We start from the raw sequence: 25,962 nt of genomic DNA on the forward strand, positions 1-25,962 counted from the left end.
TCTTAGCTATTTCTGGGCAAGAATCCAAAGCTCTACCCGGTACTGTGCTTGGGTTCCAACTGCCGAAATCACTGTCAAAAACCTACTCCAGCCCATCCTCCCCCCAAACGGCCATATACAGACCGTGTAAGTCTGCCCAGTACTGGCCTCAGTTCTTCAATATTTATTATTATTTTCTGATTCTAGATCCTCTGTGTTCATCCCACGCTTCTTTGAACTCCGTCACCGTTTTCATCTCCACCACCTCTCACTTCCACTCTCCCCACCATTAACAACGTGGTTTTGACCAAACTCGCAATTAATTTCCGACGCCACATCGACTAGATCCTTTCTAAAAATCTGCCTCAATGAAGTGGGTGTCGTATGTCTGACAGTGGACACTAATCTACTAAACTGTGTTGATGTTTGCAATGGTATTAAACTATACAGCAGGACTGAAAACACGGAGGACTGCAAAGATCTCCAAAAAGACCTGACAGCGCTGGAAGAGTGGGCCAAAAAGTGGCAAATGAGCTTCAACATAGGGAAATGCAAGGTCATGCATGTAGGGAAAAAGAACCCGATGTTTACTTACAAAATGGGGGGATCACCGCTAGGGGTGAGTAACCTTGAAAGAGACCTGGGAGTGATGGTAGACACATCATTGAAGGCATCGGCGCAGTGCGCCACAGCCTCAAGGAAGGCAAACAAAATGTTGGGCATCATTAAGAAGGGTATCACGTCCAGGACGAAGGAAGTCATCCTGCCACTGTACCGTGCAATGGTGCGCCCGCACCTGGAGTACTGTGTCCAGTACTGGTCGCCGTACCTCAAGAAGGACATGGCGGTACTTGAGAGAGTCCAGAGAAGAGCAACTAAGCTAATAAAGGGTATGGAGGACCTCTCATATACTGACAGACTAAAAAAGCTGGGGCTTTTCTCCCTGGAAAAGCGGAGACTTAGAGGAGACATGATAGAAACCTTCAAGATCATGAATGGCATAGAAAGAGTAGACAGGGACAGATTTTTTAAATTATGGGGAACCACAAGTACAAGGGGACACTCAGAGAAATTGAAAGGGGAAAGGTTTAGAACAAACGCCAGGAAGTTCTTTTTCACCCAGAGGGTGGTGGATACATGGAACACGCTACCGGAGGATGTGATAAGCAGGAGCACGCTACAGGGCTTCAAAGAGGGTCTGGACAGGTACCTGGAGGAGAAAGGGATTGAGGGGTACAGATAGGAGTTGAGGTAAGTTATAGGGATAGGATTAGAGGATTAGAGGCAGTAGAAAAATTAGACAGGGGCACTGTTCAGGCAATTAGGCCTGATGGGCCGCCGCGGGTGCGGACCGCTGGGCAAGATGGACCTCTGGTCTGCCTCAGCGGAGGCAACTTCTTATGTTCTTATGTATTTAGGGTTACCAGACGTACGGATTTCTCCGGACATGTTGAGGGGTTCAAACAGCTTTTCAAAACCTGGCACTTTGTCCAGGTTTTGAAAAGCTTCCTCGAAATCGCGTCGGACAGGCAGCGGGGGTGGGGCAGGGGCAGGGGCGGGGCTGGGATGTAATGGGGGTGGGGATGGGTGGAACTGGAGGGCCTGGGGCGGATCTAGGGGTAAAATCTGGTAACCCTACGTGTATTAAAAGCATGATTGACAACTACATTGCCTACCAGTGCTGTTAAGTGCCGTAAAGTACCTACGTAGGCACAATTCTGGTGCCTTTTATTCAGACACTGGTAGGCGCTTTATTTTTCATGTTTTTTTTTCGCCATTTTAAATGGTGCTTCTCGATTAACTCAGGTGCCTAAGTTTCGGCGCTATTTATAGAATATGCCCCTGAGTGCTGCCAGCTGAATATTGACCCCACAATTTTTTGGACCGCCAAACCACCCCCCCCAAGAGATGGCCGCTTTGAATCTGAGCACCCCAAGTCATCCACATGTATTAGCAGCGATATTTTGAGATCATTATTTGCCCATGCAGACATTTTACATGTGAAAATGCTGCTATTTACATGTGTAGATGCCGCACATGGCTTTTTAACTAGACCTGCGGTAGTAGAGTTTCCAAATACAATTCAAACTTCACTTACTGACCTACAAATGCATTCACTAGGCTGCCCCTCACTGTCCCTCTTCACTTATCTCCCCCCTATGATCCCCTCCCCCTCCCGTGAGTTCCGCTCAGCTGATAAGTCCCTCCTTTCTGTGTCCTTCTCCTCAACTGTCAACCCCAGACTCCGCCCCTTCTGCCTTGCTGCAGTGTATGCTTGGAACAAGCTGCCCGAATCCCTACGATGGGCTCCGTCTCTGGCAGTGTTCAAGGCCCAGCTGAAAGCACTCTCGAAGAGGTGGGCTTTCGACTCCTAACTCCTGTCGCCTTGAGTTCTGCATCCCCAACCCTATATGTCAAGTCTGTCTGTCCAAGTTAGATTGTAAGCTCTTCTGAGCAGGGACTGTCTATAAATGTCAGCCCACCTCTTTGAGAGTGCTTTCGACTCCTAACTCCTGTCGCCTTGAGTTCTGCATCCCCAACCCTATATGTCAAGTCTGTCTGTCCAAGTTAGATTGTAAGCTCTTCTGAGCAGGGACCGTCTATAAATGTCAAAATGTACAGCACTGCGTAAATCTTTCAGCGCTATATAAGTGATAGGTAGTAGCAGAGCTGATTTGTTTATTTACATTTGTAACCCCTATAGTTAAGATTATTTTTTTTTTTTTGTGCATTAATATCAGCACTGAAGCACCAAATTTAATGTAAGACAAACTGATTTAAATGCCATTAACATGGGCTGTAAATGCGAAATAATTAATGTGTACTAATGGTCCATGTTATCAAATTTTAGTACATCACCCACATAGTAAAAGAAGAAATGAACTGTGAGATTACAGTAACTTCATAATTAGGACCACAGGATGCTGTTCAGTGTACAGTAATTCAGCTTTTCCTAAACTCAATCTTCTGCCTATGAATAGACGGAGCAGGTCTAATTATCTCGCTCTCTAAAATTAGCTGAGTCTCCTCCTTCTCCTGTCTGCGGCTTGAACTTGGCTACTGTACATTAGAGCAGGATCTGATGTGTTTTGATATGATTTAATTACTTGTAATGACATCAGTCACGGGAAAGCTGTTACTTTCTTGATGGTTTTTCGCTTTCTGGTGCAGATTTGCAGAGGGGAAAGGGAGGGAGAGAAATTGCTGATAATTCTGCTGTGCACGGCTGCACGCCCCATGCAGAGTTGTGTGGTTATGCAGTGTTTGGACAGAAGGGGGCGTTTAGCATGTCTTATTTTATGGTTCATAGACAACAACGCAGAAGACAAAGGCGCGCGCCGACAACTGAGCGCAAGACGGAGGCGCGCGCCGAAGAAAATTACTGTTTTTAGGGGCTCCGACGGGGGGTTTTGTTGGGGAGCACCCCCAGTTTACTTACTACAAATCGCGCCGGCGTTGTGGGGGGTTTGGGGGGTTGCCCCCCACATTTTACTGTAAACTTAACTTTTTCCCTAAAAACAGGGAAAAAGTGAAGTTTTCAGTAAAATTTGGGGGGTTACAACCCCCCAAACCCCCCACAATGCGGCGCGATTTGTATTAAGTAAAGTGGGGGGGTTCCTCCCCACGCCCCCCCCGTTGGAGCCCTAAAAACAGTAATTTTCTTCAGCGCGTGCCTCCGCGCTGCGCTCAATTGTCTGCTCGCGCCCTTGTCCCGGCGCGCTTTTGACCTGACACCCTATTTTATGATTTCAAGAGATATGACGGATTCTAATTTCTAATGTTGTTTTTTACTTTCTATAAAGATGCAGAAAATTTGAACTGTTTAAATGTTTTCAGAGCTGCCTTCTTATCTATGGCTAAAGGTCATGTGTCACCCCATCTTATCTGAGTACAACTGGCCTATGTGTTTCTGCACACACTAGAACAGACCTTGTAAGTTTGTGCTCTTTATGAAAATAAAATGTAACATTAGAAGGAATATTATGATATTTTGGAGGTCATTTTATATATTGATTTATAGAAGTCTTGCGGGGATAATTTTACATGTAAATAGGGGAATATATATGTCTAGATTGCATACCTGTGTATAGTGGCGTAGTGAGGATGAGAGGCGACCCCAACCTCATCTCTACCCACTGCTTACCACGCCAAGGAAGTGACATCAGAGGGATGTCACTTCCATGACGCGGGCAGCAAGTTCATGCTGTTGTTCATGGCCTGGAAAATTAAAAAGGTACAGGGGAAGGGAGGTGGGAGCACGTGCGTGGCAGGGGGGGGTCGGGAAGGAGAAGAGGGTGGGGGAGGGGTGCCACTGCCACTGCCACTTATCCTCACTACGCCACTGCATCTAGGCACCTATATTTGATATCCAATTGTAGCATTTCCCCCGTGACTACTTATCATTTCCTTAGCATTTACCAGGTCTAGTTTGTCTTCACTAGGGTATCTCAATATTTACCCGGCTATGCTTATTTTACAATGATATAAAGTGCTTGAGTGGTAGGATTTTAAGGTGCAATGGAGATGACTCAAATTGTGTGACGTTTAGCTGTTTAATATAATCTACTCTATCATATCTTATGGGTTCATAGACAACGGCGCGAAAGACAAAAGCGCGCGCCGACAATTGAGCGCAGCGTGTGCCGCCGCGCCGCTCTAAATTACAGTTTTTAGGGGCTCCGACGGGGGGTTTTGTTGGGGAACCCCCCCAGTTTACTTAATAGACATCGCGCCGGCGTTATGGGGGGTTTGGGGGGTTGTAACTCTCCACATTTTACTGTAAACTGAACTTTTTCCCTAAAAACAGGGAAAAAGTGAAGTTTTCAGTAAAATGTGGGGGGTTACAACCCCCCACCCCCCCCCACAACACCCCCACAACGCGGCGCGATGTCTATTAAGTAAAGTGGGGGGTTCCCCCCCATGCCCCCCCGTCGGAGCGCTAAAAACAGTAATTTAGAGCGGTGCAGCAGCACGCGCTGCGCTCAATTGTCTGAGCGTGCCTTTGTCCCGGCGCGCTTTTGACCTGACACCATCTTATGAGGCTTTATTATAAAAAGATTTCCTTCCACTCTTGGTCTATGCCTTCAGGAAGGCAATACAGATATTTAAAATAATACAAATAAATAAGGTTCATTTGTTTCAGTACTTTGTAGCGCCCCCCATAAAAAGAAGAATTCCATCTTTACTTAGCCATGCGCTCTGGTGCACTAAATACTGTTTCAAGGCTGATATACTGCACTAATTCTTCTGAAGAGACATTTATTCAGACTTTGAAAAAAAAAAAAAAAATTGTGGCCCAGCACAGAATTAATTTTAGAACTTGGATGCAGTCAGCTGTATCTCTCTATTGATGGATGATTCCAGAGCGCTCAGACATTTGAAAAAAAGAACAAGGCACCTCAAGAAAGTTCCGAGGTGGTGTTTTCTTAAAACTGGACAATCTGCCATAAAATTGCTATACAGTAATTTGGACAGAAAGATGATGGTTCTGTTGTTTCTAATGATAGTTTGCTGATGCGTCCTTTGGTGCATATTCCAAAGCTTTCTGTCTTATTTTCTTTTTACAGTTGTTGGGTTTTTTAAATTAATTTCTCTTTATCCAACATATGTTAAAGATACATTTGTATTTACTATCGCAAAACAATCCAGGAAATCTCATGCGCTATTTGCGTTTCCGTCGTTAAGGGTTGTAGATCTAAGAGATTTCGTCAGCGTCTTTTTTTTTTCCTTTCAGGCAGCTTCTTGGGACAAGGATTTGAATCATTTTATTGCGTCCTAAGACACCTGTCACCAATTTAGATGTACTTTAAAAACCTATCTTTTTATGAAATCTTTTTGGAAGTTAAATATATTTTCTTTATTCCACTTATTTTGCAGATCCTTTGTCTTTTGTGAACTGCATAGAACTTAACGGTTTTGCAGTTTAAAAGTGTGTTTTTTAATGTTACGTTATGAGTGGGCCTAAACTAAAGCCATCATTTTGCATGCCCCCTTCCCATTTGATAATGTGCAACATCTGGTACTTAAATGTTTATCCTATATAATAAGACTAAGCGCACATGCACACTTAGGATTTTGTGTTCCCTGCCGCTGTGGTGTGTGATCCGTGGCCGCAAATCTGGCGGCAGGGAACATTCTGGCCACTCCCCTCCTCCCGCCCTCATTCACCATGGAAGCCAGGCAAGCTCTCTCCCTGCCCGCATCCTCAGCAGGGAACACACCTCCCGCCCTAACTTGCCGCTGCCGCCGCTGCTGCTTCTGCTGCTGATCCTCCTCTAAAGAGCAGCCTGCGATGGTAGACGGCTTTAGCGAACCTCACAGGCCACTCTCCAACCTCGGTAGCACGTTCCCTCTGACGCACGGGATCGCGTCAGAGGGAATGTGCTACCGAGTTGGAGAGCGGCCTGCGAGGTTCGCTAAAGCCGGCCACCATCGCAGGCTGCTCTTTACAGGAGGTTCAGCCACCACGGGGATCGTGAGAGGAGCCGCCGGTACTTTGAAACTTGAAAAAAAACCTTCAGCCGCAGCAGGCCAGCCTGTGGGAAGGGAAGGGGGAGGGGCCGAACGGAGCAGGACAGCTCACGGTAAGAGAAAGGAATGGGGGGTGAGGGAAAATGCTGCTACTGCTTCAGCAGGGACCTGGAGGGGAAGGGAAATACCACTGCTGCTTCTGCAAAGGAAAGTGGGGGAAAATGCTGCTACTACTTCACAGGGATCTGGAGTGGAAGGGAAATATCGCTGCTGGTAAAAGGTCCCAGTTCTATAAAGTAAGGATGACAACCATGAGGCAAAATCAATTGATTCCCCCCCCAACCCCCCCATTTTCACAAACCTAAAATTTTCAGCAGCCCCTCCCAAGGGTTAAGAGCTTTTAATTAGAGAATGACACGGGGACAAATTTTTCTCTGGCCCCGCAGGAACTCAATTTCCCTATCCTGTCTCCACGAGTTTTGTCACTGTCGCTCTCCCATTCCTTTAAGCTCTGCCTTAACCGCACAAGCCTCGAACACTTATGATTTTAAAGTGTTTGAGGCTTGTGCAGATGAGGACGAAGCTTAGGCATTGGTGGAATGAGGCATTATGACATCACAATCTGAGCTCTAGAATGTTGCTACTTGTGATTTTAAAGTGTTTGAGGCTTGTGCAGATGAGGACGGAGCTTAGGCATTGGTGGAATGAGGCATTATGACATCACAATCTGAGCTCTAGAATGTTGCTACTTGTGATTTTAAAGTGTTTGAGGCTTGTGCAGATGAGGATGGATTTGCAGGGATGGGGCAGGAAAAGAACTCTTGGGGAAGGGATAGGAAAGTGAGTTCCCATGGGGATGAGGAAAAATTTGTCCCTGTGTCATTCTCTACTTTTAACTTCAGCCCTGGAAATTAGTTAGGGAAATCTACTTCATTAAAAATATGTTACCGTTGCAGGGTGTCTTGCTGATTGATATGCCTTGAGCTACCTTTGTCTGCAGTCTTTTAAGTACTAATCGTTCATCTTGGGCCTACTGGTAAGCCGGGCTCCTCCCTCCTGGTGGGAACATCAATTTTTACCTGCCAATAGAGTTTGATGAGTTTGCTTATCTGCTGCTCACTGCTTCCTGACATCCAGTACATGTAGTCAGCAATCATAGCGCTCCTATGAACAAGGACAGAATGCACAAGTGAATTTGACAAAAAAGCAAGAGCAATATTTAAAACAGACCTATCATTTATCTCCAAACGAATGGAATGGAAGTTCATATGTATAGTTCTTTACTAAGCTGAACAGATCACTTGTTAGAATGAATTCTTACAAAGTATTCTTTCTTCATGTATCATCAAAACATAAACGGTATTCGGGTAGATCTAAAAATAATGGGCCTGGATATTCAGCTGGTGGGATGCAGCGCTTTTGCTGTCCGCTGCTGGCGTTAAACCCAGATATTCAAAGCGGAACCGTTTCCAGTGACCAGCATTGAATAATCAAGGATTTTTTTTTTTTTTAACTGCTGAAAGGTTGAGTGAAGAAATATTTTCTGCAGTTTGTTTTAAATCATTGCATGCCCACCCTTAGTCCTAGTATTTTTGGAAAGAGTAAACTATAAATGCGCCTGTTTAACTTTAAAAATCCTATATGGTATCCTCCCTCCCTTTATCCCTCTTTCTTGGAATTCCTCAAACCCTAATACCACCAGATCCTCCCACAAATTAAAACTGTCCTTCCCCTCGCTAAAAGGCATTTCCCACACAGGCAAGCTAGGGACCTCCCTCCTCTTCAAAATCACTGAGCTCTGGAACAACCTTACCTCCCCTCTTCGGAACTTGAGCTTTCTCCAAGTTTTCCGCAAACATCTGAAAACCTGGCTTTTCTCAAAAAATGTAAGTCTCCCTCCAACTTAGGAATCAAGGAAACTCTTATATCTTGGCATCCCAAGTCCTCTAAATTTTCTTCACACTTCTACCTCTAACCCTCTGTTGTAGTTCCTTCCTATTTCTCCTACTGTAAACCGCGTCGAGCTCTACGAACGTGGAGATAATGCGGTATACAAACGTAAGGATTAGATTAGATTAGTAAACAAGTGATTCACTTCTACCCTTTTCACTCCACTCATATATTATAGACCTCTATCGTATCACCTTTGAGCCATCTTGGGTGTGATTGTATGTGATGATCTTAAAGTGGCCAAACAGGTTGAAAAGGTGACGGCGGAAGCTAGAAGGATGCTAGGGTGCATAGGGAGAAGGCCTGTAGGAAAAAGGCCTGTAGGAAAAAGGAAGTATTAATGTTACTGTATAAGACTCTGGTGAGACCTCATTTAGAATATTATGTACAATTCTGGAGGCCGCACCTTCAAAAAGATAAAAAGGATGGAGTCGGTCCAGAGGAAGGCTACTAAAATGGTGTGTGGTCTTCGTCATAAGGCGTCATAAGACTTAAAGATCTCAATATGTGCAGTATATTTTGGAGGAAAGGCGGGAGAGGGGAGTTATGATGGAGATGTTTAAATACCTATGTGGCATAAATGCGCAAGAGTCGAGTCTCTTTCATTTGAAAGGAAGCTCTGGAATTAGAGGGCATGGGATGAAGTTAAGAGGTGATAAGCTCAGGACTACAGTATTCCCCCGATATTCACGGGGGTTCCATTCCAGGAACCCCCGCAAATCTTGGAAAAACCACGAATGAGGTTTTTCATGGGGGAGACTGGAGAGGGCAGCCGGAGCGCCAGCGAGTGCAGGAAATCGCTCACTGTCTGCTCCGACCGCCTCTTCCTGCACTAAGTCGGGCCTTACCAATCAGGAGCTGCGTGTCAAAGCAGCTCCTGATTGGATAAGGCCCGACTTAGTGCAGGAAGAGGCGGTCGGAGCATACAGCGAGTGATTTCCTGCACTCGCCGGCGCTCCGGCTGCTCTCTTCTGCCTCTCCCGCTGCCCTCTCCTTATCAGTGGTTCACGGTCGGAAAATATCGCGAATGACCGGGACCGCATGCCGCCAACCGCGAACGACCGGGGGAGCACTGTTATTCAAGGAAATACTGTTATACAGAAAGGGTGGTAGATGCATGGAACAGTCTCCCAGAAGAAGAGGTGGAGACAGAGACTGTGTCTGAATTCAAGAAGGCATGGGATAGGCACATGGGATCTCTTAGAGAGAGGAAGAAATAAAGGTTATTACGGATGGGCAGACTGGATGGGCCATTTGGCCTTTATCTGCCTTCTTGTTACTATGTTTCTTCTCCAAGCTGAATAGCCCTAGCTGTTTTAGCCTTGAAGTCTGATTAGACAGTAAAAAATCTTTTTAAATAAGCTTGAAATTTGATAAACTTTCCTCATAGGGAAGTCATCTTGGTCCCTTTTATCATTTTTGTAAAATTTGCTTTTGCATTGGGTGGGGCCTGAGCCCGCATCCTTCAATCAACGGCTCCACAAAATGCGGGAGCTAGCTGCTTTTGAACTTCAGACCCATGCGGCTTCTACTGGACGCGATAGGGTAGTATATGTTTTCCTGTGGAGAGCATTTCAAGTTGCAGCTGACTCTGCAGCTCCCATAGTCCTGCCTTAATCTGGTCCCTTTTGGCTATGGGCGGCCACTTGATTGGGGTTTCCTCCCTGCGACCTGACCGGCGACTCTCGAGCTCGGATGATTGTGGTTTGTGTGTGGAGTGCTAGGTGTGTGGCTGTTGTGGATTGTGCGGATTGTTTGTGCTGGATAGTCATGTATGTTGGATGGATGGGAGATTGTAGGGTGTGGGGTTTCTATTAATGAAAAATGTTTTTGCAGTCTTTATTATCTTGAGGAGGGTGCTTTCTGGGGCACCTCTTGAGACCCGCTTTGGCGGGATTCTTCTCTTTCATTCCATTGCTTTTGTATTACTACATGACGGATGTTACGATTGCACCTCCTCTGCTCTGGGGCATCTGTATTTCCTACTGTTTTGCTTTTCTGTTGTACCAGTTCTGTGGTCATATGCCTGACCACTGTTGTGTGTATTGACTGCTTTTTCAATAAAAATTATATGCAAAAAAAAAAAAAAAATCATTTTTGTCGCCCTTTTTTAATTCCGCTCTATCTTTTGTGAGATATGGCGACCAGAACTGCACACACTATTCGAGGCGTGGCCGTACCATAGAGCGATACAAGGACATAATATTTTCATTTTTCTTTTCCATTTCTTTCCTGCTAATTCCTTACATTCTATTTGCTTTCTTAGTCATAGACAGGAAGAACTGTTTCCGCATGTCTCTGACACACCTTAAAACAAACAGTTTAGTTTTCTAACTGTACGCCCGCATGTCTATTCTATTTATTTTAGTACTCCAAGGACTGTCAATCCCAATCAAACGAGGCTGGATGTGATTCCAAAATGTCATTTCAGCAAATTAAATGCATAGCAGTGATGTGTATGTAGTTGCTCTCAGCAAGAATGTATTTATTGACGTGGTACTATCAAGCCTGTCGCTGTGTGTGTTTTACTTATGATTTACCTGTACGCTAATTATTCTCTGTTATGCCTGTAAATTGAATCAAGGAAAACGCCGCACCTTGTTTTATGGCACAGATGCCGTACTAGAATCGGAAAAGAATAGTAAATATTGAAGGACTAAGGCCAGTGCTGGGCAGACTTGCACGGTCTGTGTCTGTATATGGCCGTTTGGTGGAGGATGGGCTGGGGAGGGCTTCAAAGGCTGGGAGGGTGTAGATGGGCTGGAGTGAGCTTTGAGGGCCACTTCAGCAGCTGGAACCAGGTAGAGCTCTGGATTCTTGCCCAGAAATAGCTAAGAAGAAAAAAAAAAAAAAAAAATTTAATTTGAATCAGGTTGGGAGGGGGGGGGCGTGGCTTAAGAGCGCTGGTTGATGGAAGCGTAATTGAATAGCTCCGTCTCCCCAGAAAAAACAATTTTTTTTTTTTTTTTACCATAATATGGCTACTTCTAAGCAAATTAACGTAGAAACGGCGTTTTCAGGTGGAAAATCAAAAAGAAGTAAGCAAGATCAACCAACTCCATCCAGAATACCAGGATATTGTAAGCGTTTAAAAATGAATAAAGAATTGGAAAAAAGAAAATTTGAATCAGATTGGGCAGACTGGATGGTCCATTCGGGTCTTTATCTGCCGTCATCTACTATGTCTCGGGGTCACAGGCATGCGGAGCACTAACCATGAGCCGGTAAAAGTGAGAGCCTTTAGAGCTCGTCTGATAGTGACGCACTGCGCTGCAGTGAAAGGAAGCAGACGTGGGGCTTTGTTCTTTAATATGACTTTCCTCATCAGTCCATGATACAGTAGGGACATGGATTTATTTATTTACCCCCTCTTTTACCAAGGCGCGCTAGCCAATTTAGAGCGCGCTTAATGCAAACGCGTTCATAGAATTTAATGGGCACGTTAGCATATAGTGTGCGCTAAATTGGCTAGCGCAATTTAGTAAAAGGATCCCTTATTTATATAAAATATTTTGAATCCGCCTTAATCCGAGGCGGCTCACAGTATCGCATACACAATTCAGGTATGAACATCTTATAAAGTCACATACATCAGTAAAGAGCATAAGATTATATCATCTGAACCTATAGATAACCTCTCAGCCATTCATCTACTTCCATTACTTCACAATTAAGCAAAACTGATCTAATTAGCTGCAAGAGAAGATGACGTTAGGAAGATAGAATGTTAACTTAAAAAAAAAGCAGGATATTAGCTTAGAAAAGCCTGCGCAAACAGACGAGTCTTAAGCAGCTTCCTACTTTGCATTAGATTGGGGGCATTCCTTTAACTTCCATGCATATTTACCTAATTAGGGCCTCGACGCCTAAATTTGAGCATTTGCTCCATGCTTTTGTCAGCGCAAGATGCTAGGGAAGGACAGGCTGCGTTTCCTACCTGCTCTGCTGAACCTGGAGTCTTTTTAAAATATGATTTTCAACTGACCACGATCTCTGTAGCCATAGAGGGGGAAATTCTATAAATGGTGCCTAGGTTACGCGCCGCTTGGTGCTTGCATCAGCGCCTAACCAAATTCCACATGCCACTCCCAAATTTGTCAATCAGCTTTAATTGAAAACGCCTTTAAAAGTCAATTTAGAAACCACTGATTTAACTTTAATTGAAGTTCCATGTGGAATTCAGCATGGCACCTATCGACGCCTAAGTGGAGGCACTTATCAGTTAGAGTCACAGCCTCAGCACCCTGAGGTTGTGGGTTCAAATCCCCGGCCAAGTCACTCAATCCTCCATTGCTCCAGGTATATTAGAGAGAGTGTGAGCCCACTGGGACAGACAGGGAAAATACTTGAGTACCTGATTGTAAACAGCTTAAATAACCTTTTTAAAGAAGTTCCTGGAGGAAAAGTCTATAGTCTCTTATTGAGACAGACATGGAGAAAGCCACTCTTGCCCTGGATCGGTACCATGGAATGGTGCTACCAGTTAGGTTTTTGCCAGGTACCTAGTGACCTGGATTGGCCACTGTGAGAACGGGCTACTGGGCTTGATGGACCATTGGTCCGACCCAGTAAGGCTATTCTTATGTTCTTACGTGAACCAAGTATAGGACAATGAAGCCATTGTAACGTCACTGATGAGGTTGGCTGTGAGGCATTATGACATCACAATCTCAGCTCTGGAATGTTGCTACTCCTTGGGTTTTGGCCAAGTACTAGGGACCTGAATTGGCCACCGTGAGAACGGGCTACTGGGCTTGATGGACCATTGGTCTGACCCAGTAAGGCTAGTCTTATGTTCTTATGATGTCCTTTCAAAGATGATCAACTATACATTCAAGAGTAATTTGCATATAGGTCAAGAATGATACAAATAATAAAAGCTGATAAAAATTTACTGTATTTGCATATATGCAAAGCTTCAATTACAATAAGCGAAACAGTAGTTCATTCTGTAATTTGATCTACAAAAATAACAAGAGGCAATTTGAAATCATATAGATACTAATTAACATGATATAGTATTGCATGGATGTTATGGGAGAGAAATAGAATGAAAGAAATATTAGCGTACCAGTATTTAGTTTCAGTCTGTTACTATTGTATACTTGTTGCAATTTTAGCCTAATCAAGGCAGATGCAAATCACGGTAATCAATTCATTGTATGCAAATTGATCTCATGCATATTTATTTTGAGTATTATGAAAATTTGATTTTTTTTTTTCACTTTGCAACAGAACTATTGTTTGCAAAAAGAAAATGTGCTGTATCGTACTCTATTTAATCCATACAAATAGAATACATTTCAAAATAATTGAAGAAGGTGGCGAGACCTCCCCTGGGCAAGAGTACGGATGGAGAAGATTAGGTCCAGGGTAGGGTTACCAGACGTCTGGGGGTTGTCACCAACCGACTCAGGACAATGGGCCCTGAGCGGCTGGGACACGGGAGTTGTGCTCTTGTGAGCCGCAGTGAGCTGCGCAAGGAAAATAATAGCGGAAGAAAAATACTGCCACACCAGGTAAGGGTAGTTACTTAAATCAAACTCAGGATTTATTCTTGCACTGGTAGTAAACATAAACCTTGTCAGGATATTTCTGCGATTAGCAAATAGTCCCAAAACAGTAAAAAGAAAAAAAAAACACAAAATAGCAAACTGTCCAAAAAGTGGAAATGTCCCAGTTCAAGTCTTTTTCTAAGATTCAGGCTATTGGATTCAGCCCCTACTCATTTCCCAGCAATGAAAAACAAAATATTCAAAATACAAACAGTCTTTGAATTGACTACCACAGCACTAGTCAGAGCTACGGCTGTGACTTACCCAGCTGCTAGAATACTGGGCAGGTAGTGCGCTTCACGTGGTGATAAACTGCCAAACTGGCCCACTATCCCATCACAAAATACGTGAGGCGAACCCCCCACTACCTGGGCTGGATACAGTCCTTTTCTTATGAAAGAGAAACCAAAAAAAAACATCTTCACACGAGCCTTTCAAATCTTCTGGAGCTCTTGGTTTCTAAAGCTCCTACAAGGCATAACATAAGCTTGGAAGTCCTTCATACAATAAGGTCACAGCTACTCACTTTTATTCCACGAGCGGCTTGCCTTCCATGGAGCAAACTTCCATTGGCAGAATCTTCCTCACTGGAGCAGCAGATGGATCTGGGTCAATTTCCATGGCTTGAGGTTCTTCATTCTCCTTCAAAGTAGATTCTTCTCCAGCTTCCATCAGCTCCATAGATTCCAGTGGAGAACTGCCATCAGTATCTCCCAGCCCTGAGCTCTGCTGCCTGTCCTATGCCTCTCCTCCTTTTAACTGACTCTTCAGGAGCTTTCCTCTCTGAGCAACTAGTTTGCAGCCCTGCCCCCAGCCCTCAGGTGGGAAGGATTTCCTATCAGCAACCCTGGGCCTGAGAGGGGGATGGGCACTCGTGCTCTCTGACTCCCTCTAGAGAGCAAGGGAGAAACAGATTCAGGAGGATCAATAAGAGGTTTACTTGAATCACTAGGGAAAGGGTTTGCCTTTAAACTAGACTCTGTTCTAGGGACACGCCTAGCAGGCATAGGCTGCGTACCACAGGGTCTGGACGGCTTTTCAAAACCCGGCACTTTGTCCGGGTTTTGAAAAGACTCCTTAAATAGCATCGGGCAAGGAGGAAGTCCACGCACGCGTGAACTTCTTCCTACTCGATGCAATTTGTGGACAAGAGCAGGCAGCGGGGAGTGGTGGACAAGAGCAGGCAGTGGGGGTGGGGCTAGGGCTGGACGGGGGTGTGTGGAACTGGGCAGGTGTGGGGGCGGGGCTAGGGGGATTGGAAAATCTGGCAACCCTATTCCAGGGTGGAGTCGAGGAAGATGGAAACCAAGCAAGATCTGAAAGCAGGTATGGAGCAGGAATCACAAGGCAGGGTGGGAACCAACTAAGTTGTAGGAATCAGGCATGAGACGAGAACCAAAGGTGTGAAGCATCTTTATGCCCCAGTATTCAATGTCAGGCCATCTGTCTTATCTGATTAATTGTAATCAGCATTTAACTGCCTAAGTCAGGATTTTACTTTTACCAAGCACCCCTGTCCTTATGTTTATCCCTCCCCTCTACCACATTTCTTTTTATCTTATGTAACTTTTCCCTCCCTTTTCTTTTAACCCCACAGTCATGTCTGTCTGTATATGTCTAATATGTTTTACCAATATATTTCCACACTACTATAACTAGTTTTTACTTTTATTATAAAAAATTGCTTTTATTGTTAACCGGTCAGATATTTATTTTATGATCGGTATATCAAAAACTAATAAACTTGGAAACTTGGAAACTTCCCAAGTAGGTCCTGGAGTACCCCCTTGCCGGTGAGGTTTTCAGGATATCCGTAATGAATATGTATGAACTTGATTTGCATACACTGCTTCCTTTATATGCTAATCTCTTTCATGCATATTCATTGCAGATATTTGATTTGATTTGATTTCTTATATACCGCTATACCGTGAGGTTCGAAGCGGTTTACAATAAAGATACATTGAAGGTACAATAAAAATAAGAGAAGTAAAGATAGGTACTTGGAAATTCCCTTACTGTCCCGAAAGCTCACAATCTAGCTAAAATACCTGAGAAAAACAATTAATGAATAGTAAAGATATGAAATATAAAGACAGAGATAGAAACAAGATATGAAACATCCCAACAAGAATGCATTGAATAAATTAAATTAGGATTAAAAATAGAAAATAAAATAACGATAAAAAAATAAATAAATAAAATAAAAATGAATTCCAATCAGACAATAGGATCTGATGTTAGAAGATCAAAAAGACTACATGCCAGGAGTGAAAGCTGGTATGCTCCTTGAGCCCTGAAATATGAAACCCAGCCACCAAACAATATTTCAGCCATAAGGTTTCCCAGGATGTAGTGATGAGTGCCAAAAGCAGGCAATGTCAAATGAATTCAGTGAGTAAACTAAATTAAAATTAAAAATTTTGAAATAAAAATAAAATATAGAAAATATAAAAGAAAATATTTGGACTTTGGAAGGGTGGGAACAGGAGTAGAAGGAGGAACCGTTAAACAATAGAATTCTGAGGAAATTTAAATGATGAAATAAAACAAAGGGGTAAAAAACAATATGGTAGAAGATATGGTAGACATAATGGTAGAAGAGGCAGGAGGGTCTCAATTACGCTTCAGAAAACCTGACTGGCAAGGGGGTACGCTAGTACTGACTTGGGGATCACTGGCCTAAGCAAAATGCATAAAGCAGTGTCTTTCAAACTTTTTTTTTTTTAGCTCTGGCACACTATAGGGAGCAAATGTTTTTCACGACACATTATAACGGAAATTATAAAATTGCAGAACCAACAAAAAATTAAATTTGAGAGTTATTTATTTAAAGTTCCTTAAGCTATGTATAGGTAACTGTAACAACGGTGAAACTAGAACATATAGAATAGAATTGTAATGTAATGTAATGTAATTTATTTCTTATATACCGCTATATCCTTTAGGTTCTAAGCGGTTTGAAGAAAATATACATTAAGATTATAAATGAGAAGTAAGAAGGTACTTAAAAAATTCCCTTACTGTCCCGAAGGCTCACAATCTAACTAAAGTACCTGGAAATTAATAAAGAAGAGAAAATAAAGATGGTTGAAAAAAGAAAAATTCTATGTGAACTTATAGGATGGAAATTAAACTGACAGTGAAGAACTGTATGAAAAATACTTATGAATGCAGTTAGAGAGGGTAGGTTACAATCTATTTATGGTATTTGTTTAATTGGAAGGTGTTAAGGTGGGTAATTTGGGGGAAGGTTATCTGAAGGTAGGTGAATCTTCTGGAGGTAAAAGAGGAGGGGTTAAAATATTTGGATGAATTTTTTGAAAAGCAGGGTTTTGATTTCTTTTCTGAATGTTTTGAGGTTGTCTGATATTGTCATAAGATTGGAGATGGAATGGTTGATTTTTGCTGCTTGTGATGCCAGAAGGTTGTCAAACATTTTCTTGCGTTGTGTGCCTTTGAGTGGGGGGAAGGTGAAAGGGTTCGAGGTTCTTCTGTGTCTTGAGGTGGAGATTTGGTTTAAGCGGTTATTTAGATAGGAGGGGGAAGAGCCGTGTAATGCTTTGAATATCAGGCAGTAGAATTTGAATTGGATTCGTGCTTGTATGGGTAGCATTTCATCGTCCACCGTTTGCAGTCGCTCTCTTTAGCTCGATTTTAATTTCTGTCGGAGCTGAAAATCCAGTTCACAAAGCCTTGATTGCTTTGTTGCTCAAGTTAGGATAAGCACTGCATAAAAAATAAAATGACCATACTTGCCATTAGATTTCAAGGACCAATCACATCAAAGAATGATGCTTGTCTTGGCAATTGTATCCTTATGCACATAGATGCTCATAATATTCTAGTGTATAAAAGGGAATTAAAAAAAAAAAATAAAGTGAAATTCTAGAATCTCTCATGGCACATCCAGACTCTCTTTGGGGCACACAGTTTATGAGACACTGGCATAATAAAGACAGGACTATATTTTATGCTGTCCAATTTAGCTGCCTATCTTAGGTGGTTAAGTGCCGAATATCGGTACTTAACCACATATGTGCAATTCCACCCTTGAACCTCCCACAAAAGAGCCAGTTTTGAGCTTAGCAGTCAGTGCTGCTATTCAGTGGCATTAACCAGTTAAGTGACATTGAATATTAGCAGATAGCCCAGCGTAAACGATTTAACTAGCCAGGAGCCTCTCCTGGCTGTTTACGCTCATCGCCTTGAATACTGACCCCTAGGCTACTCTGCCCTTCAAGGTAGAAGGGCAAAAAGCCTTGCTGAGGGATTCTAACCTTTATAATCCAAGCCAGTCTTGCTTGGATCAGTACATAAAAAGCTTAGCCTTGCTAAGCAATATTTATTAAAATGTTTTACCCTTTCATTTGTTGTACTGTAACTGGGCAATGATCTTACATAGAGCAGAAATTTTGCCAAGGGGCAGGCATGTTATAACAGGCTCATTTGCCATTTTAGATTAGGCCAGAGACAAAACTCACATCCAGACCCTTTTAAAAATAAGGTTTATTTTCATTTTTTTAAAAATAAATCTTTATTAATTTTCAAATGTTAACAGTGCCATGCAATGAATTTAAACATAAACTCTACACAGAATGCACTTTAAATACACAAATAATTCAAAAAACAATCATTTTCTCCCCCCTCCTCCCCATAATTAATAGAAGTACATATTTAATTTCAATAATATAGATAATTAAGTATAGCAAACAATAATACATTCTCCTCCCCCACCCACCCTGGATGTGTAAGGAAGTCAAATAAAAGGAAAGGTACATGACAGTTATTGTGACTCAATAAATGCAGTCAATGGGCTCCACACCATTTTGAATGCGTTACTATATCCCAATCATTCCGCGTTCATTCTTTCATACTTGTAACTGGAACATAGGTTTGCCCACCAGAAAGTGTAATTCAGTCGATCATAAAACTCTTGCAGTTACGTGTAACCATCTGGATGGCTATTCCCGTCATTATCAAGAAAAGCCGGCTTTTATGTCGATCCAAAGAAGGTATCGCTGACCCAAGTACAACATTGATTTGTCCCCAAATTGACTTCGATCATAACTCTTCCAGTTACATGTAACCATCTGGATGGCTATTCCCATCATTATCAAGAAAAGCCGGCTTTTATATCGATCCAAAGAAGGTGTCGATGACCCAAGTACAACATTGATTTGTCCCCAAATTGACTTCGATCATAACTCTTCCAGTTATGTGTAACCATCTGGATGGCTATTCCCGTCATTATCAAGAAAAGCCGGCTTTTATGTCGATCCAAAGAAGGTGTCGATGACCCAAGTACAACATTGATTTGTCCCCAAATTGACTTCGATCATAACTCTTCCAGTTACGTGTAACCATCTGGATGGCTATTCCCATCATTATCAAGAAAAGCCGGCTTTTATATCGATCCAAAGAAGGTATCGATGACCCAAGTACAACATTGATTTGTCCCCAAATTGACTTCGATCATAACTCTTCCAGTTACGTGTAACCATCTGGATGGCTATTCCCATCATTATCAAGAAAAGCCGGCTTTTATATCGATCCAAAGAAGGTATCGATGACCCAAGTACAACATTGATTTGTCCCCAAATTGACTTCCAAAAATTAAGTATCAATGGACAATAGAACAACAGATGATCCAACGTCCCTATATTAACATGACTTAGAACTGTCTATCTTTTGCAAACAAACTGGGATCCAAAAAATCCTATGGAACAAGAAAAACCAAGTTTGTCTCATAAATGCCGACGCTGTACATTTTAACCTCCAAGTCCAAAGGTTTATTTATTTTCATGAACAAGGACTCCTTTTTCCAAACCGCATTAGTGGTTTAACGGGCGTAATAGCGCGCGCTAATTTTCAGGCCGCACTAGCTGCTATTGCCTCCTCTTGAGCAGGTGGTAGTTTTTCAGGTAGCATGGAAGTTAGCTCGCGCTAAAAATGTGCGTATGATAAAGCCGCTAATGCGGCTTCGTAAAAGGAGCCCCAAGTCTTTGCTATGACGGCTGAAACTATGATGTACTGTCCCTTTCTGTGCCCAGTTTTCCTCTTTGCTTCACCTCTGTTTCTAGATACTGAACAATTTTTTTACGCTGTCACCCTAGACTAGTCTTTTTGGGCTCTTTCTTTTGTGCCTTATCGTGCTCGTCCACAGGTTCGCTGCATCCTGTTGCATAGCTATGGTGTATATTTTTCACGTTTTGATTTGTTTGATTTTGATTTGTTTTAAGGTATGTATTTCATGATTTTGATTTGAATTTGTATACCTCTTTTTATATATGCTTACGTATTCACATACATATGTACAGTGGTGCCTAACACAATGAACTTAATTGGTTCCAGGAGCAAGTTTGTTATGCGAAAAGTTCGTTATGTGAAACGCGTTTTCCCATAACAATACATGTTAAAAAAAATAATTCGTTCTGCAGCATAAAATATGCTAAGATGACATAAAAAAAGATAAATTTGTCAAAATGGTGAAAATGGTGGTCTTGCTGAGGCCAAACTCTTTGACGAGGTCACACTGTTTTACCCCACATTCACTCCTTCTAATTATTTCCCGTTTCATTTCAACAGAAATCACCTTCCTGCTTTTTTTAGAAGCCATGATATATAAAAAATATTGAGTTTATCTTAAAAGGACGACTGTATACAGTGAGAGAGGGCAGAGTCTCAGCGGCAAAAACTGGGACTTAACTTTTCTTTTTTTTTTTTTCTAGCATCGGGGAAGCGGCGAGAGTAGCTCCGCCCCCCCCAACGCATCAGCAGTAGGCGCCGGGCCCCTCCATAAAAGGAGGCGAGCCGACGGTCCGCCACTGCACAGGGAGCCAGGCGAAGGGCTGTGAGAGAGGGCAGTTAAGCGCAGTGAGTAACGCAGCTCGGGCGACTTCGTTGTGTGAAACGAAGTTCGTTGTATGAATCAAGACATGAAGTTCGTTGTGTGCAGCGTTCGCTGTGCGAGGCGTTCGTTATGCGAGGCACCACTGTATTGATATAATTTTATATTGTACGTTTTACTTTGGTTTATCAGGACCCCTGGTGAAGGCGTGTTTTCTGAAACACGGACCGTGTCGGGTCCATTGGTTTGTTTGCCTTTAGGTGATGTTTTTAACTGCATTTTATTTATTGCCATAATAAACTTTGCCTGCATCATTGTATGCCCGTCTGCAGTTTCCCTTGCTTTGCTTTGCTTTGTCTTCGTATTCCTGACTGCAGACTTTGTTGGTTCCTCTTTCGTCGTTTGACTCCGTATATTTTTCCCGTTTCATTTTCATTTGATTATACTGCTTCTCAGAAAATAAGTGGTTTGCATTATTAACCAAAAAAATAACAAGTTGTAGAAAAATAAGGGCAAGTGGAGACAACATAATGAATACAACATAATGAGAATCAAAAAGAAAATTAAAGACATGGGATCAAATTCTATATATGTCTAGGGTTACCATAAGCCTCCAGAAAAAGGAGGACGGATTGAGACATCCGGGTTTTACTTCTACTGAAAACAATGGAAGTAAGGAGGACAGATGAAGACCATCATAAAAACATAAATTATGGATGAAACAAAGGAACTGGGACGCAGAAGTTAAAACATATTGCATATATATCCTTAAAGTATTATATTATCAAATAAGCATGCTAAAAACATGTCAATGTGAATTTAACAACTTGACTAATATGCAGACATTATTGATGTTTTACAAATAAACAGAATAATGCTTTTAATTTTTTAAATATCATTAGTCTATATGCAATTTATATTTGCATTTGTATTATCATCTGTTTTTACATGTATTTGTTTATATGCATGTTTTTAGATGTATCTTAACGTCCTGCGTTGGTCATGCAAACATAACTACACTGTGCGTACATCTTGCGCGTGATTTCATTGCGCATGCATGATTGACATGCGCGCGAACGTCTCGTGTTGTCTCGCGCTCATTTATCCTGCGCGTGATTGTTTTACGTGTGATTGTGTTGCGCTCAGTTTATCACGCGTGTGATTGTATTTGCAGCAGATTCTCCTGCGCGCATTTGACTTGCCACCCTTTATATGTATTTGATCAGACTCCTGAGGCAGGCCCGGTTGGGCTGAAACACGATCGTGTCGCTTCACAATATACCAATAAAAGACATTGAGCACCAGAGCCTTCCTTCCCTATTTTCTTTTCTACTTTCCAAGTTTTGGGAAGTTATCATCTCCTGCTTGTCTGTGACAAGGTAGAACCTAGCGTGGTAGACATGGAATGGCAAACATTGTATAGTGGGCATAGCATGAGAATGTAGCACATAGATATAGTGTGATAATCATAGTATGAAAGATACAATGTATAGAATTGTAGAGTGAGAGAGAAAGGTGACAGTGTGACAAAATGTGGCAAAGTATTGTCTGATAAAGAATGGTGTGGTTGGACATAATATATAGTAGATAGAACGCTAGGGTCTTACACACTAAAGGCTGCATATTATACCGCAGGAGGTGACTTGGTAGGATAGAGCATTATATGATGGGTAATAGAAAGTGCATCAGCGTTTGAGACGCGTGACAGCGAAGGGCTGGCGCTCTGCTTTGTAAGGTTTGGGAATTTGGGTAGGTGCATTCTCAAGGGAAGAGGTGGGATTTTATTACCTTCCTGAAGTCCGGAAGACCTTCTAATGAGCTAGCCCCAGAGGCACGGTAGGTAGTGCATGTACGATCTTTTTCGGGCAGTCTCACAGATGGGCGCTACGTGTATTCTATAAACGGCGCCCCTCCGGAGGCAGTTTATAGAATAGCACGAAGGGCCAGATTCTGCAAAAGACACTGTAATCGGCCGCTGCTTACAATAACGCCACTGATCGCGTGCCAGTCACGCTATGGTGCCGTTTGCAGAGACATGAAGGTATGCGCCGGTAAAGTAGGCCAGGGTTTTAAAGGCCTACGTTACCAGCATTTACATTTGATGGAGAATCATGCCTAACGGCGCCTAAGATCATTTCTTGCCGAAACCGCGCCTATTTTGACCGTGGGCACTGCTAGGCGCCTCCTGTAGATGTGATTATGACGGCCTTTTTGTACGGTGCCTATGGGTGCCTACATTTTTTAAAATGTTCAATAATCAGATGCAGGCTCTCAAACTCACATCCTACCCATATCGAAAGTTTACTAGAAGAAAAAGGGGGTGTTCAGATGATCAGAAAAAGCATTATATTTTCATTATTCCAGAAATAATGATCGCCAAAAAATTGCTGATGAAATAATCCTATCTTGTCACCTGAAGAACTATACGTGTCTTCATATAATTTTGAAAGTAATCTCATTAAACATCAAATATTCTATGGGGGATGAGCACGTCATAAAATTCAAGAACTCGGATCATAGGACCTCCTACAACTTGTATATGATTAAAGTCTACATCCTGTGCTCCATTTCTTAATCATATATGCTCCCTCCTCCCTCCCTCCCTTTTAAATAAGTGATAAGCGAATAAATAAAGACTAAAACCAACCCCAAACTAAAACTAATACCCGGAAAAGTCAAAAATATTTATGGCCTCCCCAAGAAACAAGCCAACTGAATCTACTATCAACCTTAATGGAAGACATTTCCCAATTAACCCCACCATTAAAATCCTAGGAGTCACCCTAGACCAGACATGTCAAACTCTGGCCCGCGGTATGTTAAAAATTGGCCCGCCAGACATTTTAAATTTTATAGTAAATCTGGCCCGCCGGCACGAACCGTCGCCGCTGCTGCCGCCGCTCTTCACTCGCGTCTGCCTTCGCCTGGTCTCCTCTCCACGTACAAGAAAAGTTCATTAGCCATTATTAAGAAATCCACTGCTTGTTTCTGGGATAAGCAGCATAAAATCTGTTTTGCCCAATTGCCGGGTGCTTGTGACATAGATTAGCCATTGTCTGAAATGGGATACTGGGCTTGATGGACCTTTGGTCTGTCTCAGTTTGGCAACTCTTATTTATATTATACGCGCTTCGAGTAATATAAGCAGTATAAAACTTTTTAATAAAGATATATTCAGCTTCCAACAAAGAAGGTGGGTAGAATGATTTCTTACAATCTTAATATCTCTTTCATGAAAATCTGTTTGGGCAGCAAACTCTCAGTAGCTATGTGTCCCGTGAATCTCTTTTAGTTAATAATCTGAGCCATGGATAGGAATTAAAGTCGAGTTAGTCTGGATATTGACATCTGAGATAACCAGCCTGGAATTGATCTGAATGATGTCCAAAGCTGGAAATTAAAAAATGCAGTTCTGGAAGTGAGTCAGTGTAAATCTACCTCAGCCAATAAGTAGAAGAATGAAACATGATGCAAAATGTCTCATAGAAAGGATGATGTGAAGCCCCATTTGAGATAGAACATAGAGACAGGAATTGAGACGTCCAGTCTAGAGGTGTCAGTTTCCGCTGGTATCTTAGAAAGGATCAGCCAGCATAGACCCTCTTTGAAAATACGGGCAGGAATGGATATGTATGCATGGGCTGTGTGTGTGGTAGAAGAGACCATTTTATCTAAAATATCAGTGGGGCCAACATTGGAACAATTATTTATTAATGTCTTCATGTGCTAATGCTATTTGCTGCTTAGGCTGGTATCTTAATGCATTCTGCTTCTTTTTTTCAGTCAAGTTCCTTATATTCAACTTGATGTATTTGATCTGTTCTATGTATTACTTCTTTCCCTGCCATGCCGGTATTTTCTGCATTATATTGTAAATGCTTTCCGTTAGAGAATGACACGGTGACAAAATACATCACCGTTCCCGTCCCCGCGGATAACTGCGGGAAACCATCTTCATGTCATTCTTTAAGGAGAGGGAAGAATCAGAGTATAATTGGGCACAACCACTGACCCGCAAGCTTTGCTTGAAGAATGCTGGTGTAGAAGGACTGAGGTTGAAATAGACATTACAGAATGGCAGTCTCTGGTATCCAGAGCAGATATTGTGATGTCATAATGCCTCATTCCAACAGTGCCTAAGAGCCAATCACATCAGTGATGTCACAATGGCTTTATTATCCTTGGCTCACATAAGAATCAGAGTATGAATGGCCACAACCACTGACCCGCAAGTTTTGCTTTGAAGAATGCTGGCGTAGAAGGACTGAGGCTGAAACAGACACTACAGAATGACAGTCTCTGGTATCCAGAGAAGATATTGTGATGTCATAATGCCTCATTCCACCAGTGCCTAAGAGCCAATCACATCAGTGATATCACAATGGCTTCATTATCCTTGGCTCACATAAGAATCAGAGTATGAATGGCCACAACCACTGACCCGCAAGCTTTGCTTTGAAGAATGCTGGTGTAGAAGGACCGAGGTTGACATAGACACTAGAAAATGACATGGGATTATTTCCCGCGGTTATCCGCGGGGACGGGAACGGTGATGAATTTTGTCACCGTGTCATTCTCTACTTTCCGTCTTTATCTGTTTTTAAGTCCATTATTCTAATTTGTATTTTATCTGTATCCCATGTATTAGCTCACCTCGTTGTGAACCGCCTAGAACTTTTTCGGTATGGCGGTATAGAAGAATAAGATGATTATTATTATTACCGTCTTGTAAATGTTCTTATGGGATTTGTCGTTCCATCTTGGATGAATTTGAAAAAAGGTTTTAATAATGCGACTTTTAGGGCTCCTTTTACTAAGGTGCGCTAGTGTTTTTAGCGCACTGCATTGCCGTGTGCACTAACCCTGCACTACGCACCAAGAACTAACGCCAGCTCAATGTTGGCGTCTAAAACTGCTGCACAGCGTAATAAAAGGAGCTCTTAAAGTTTTATTGTATTTGTTCTGTCGAAACATGTTTTTGTATTTTTAACATGTATACATTGTAATTTTGTAAACCGCGTGATATTTATGCGGTATATAAATTTTTAAATAAATACTCATTATTTATCTTAGTATTTATCTACCACTGATAGCCCAAGTGGTTTACATTCAGGTACTTAAGCATTTTCCCCTACCTGTCCTGATAGGGGGGTTTAA

General features: G+C 42.3%; 1 protein-coding gene across 1 annotated transcript in view; it reads right to left on the bottom strand.

The window, feature by feature from the left end:
• The window catches only part of SPATA16 (spermatogenesis associated 16), a 128,737-nt gene that overhangs the window by 73,185 nt on the left and 29,590 nt on the right, over positions 1–25,962 (bottom strand). The window contains exon 4 of the mRNA XM_033957786.1: positions 7,530–7,614. Within this exon, the coding sequence (XP_033813677.1) occupies positions 7,530–7,614 (85 nt within the window). The remainder of the gene's footprint in view (positions 1–7,529; positions 7,615–25,962) is intronic.

The sequence above is a fragment of the Geotrypetes seraphini genome, chromosome 9, assembly GCF_902459505.1.
Source record: "Geotrypetes seraphini chromosome 9, aGeoSer1.1, whole genome shotgun sequence".
Classification (NCBI taxonomy): domain Eukaryota; kingdom Metazoa; phylum Chordata; class Amphibia; order Gymnophiona; family Dermophiidae; genus Geotrypetes; species Geotrypetes seraphini.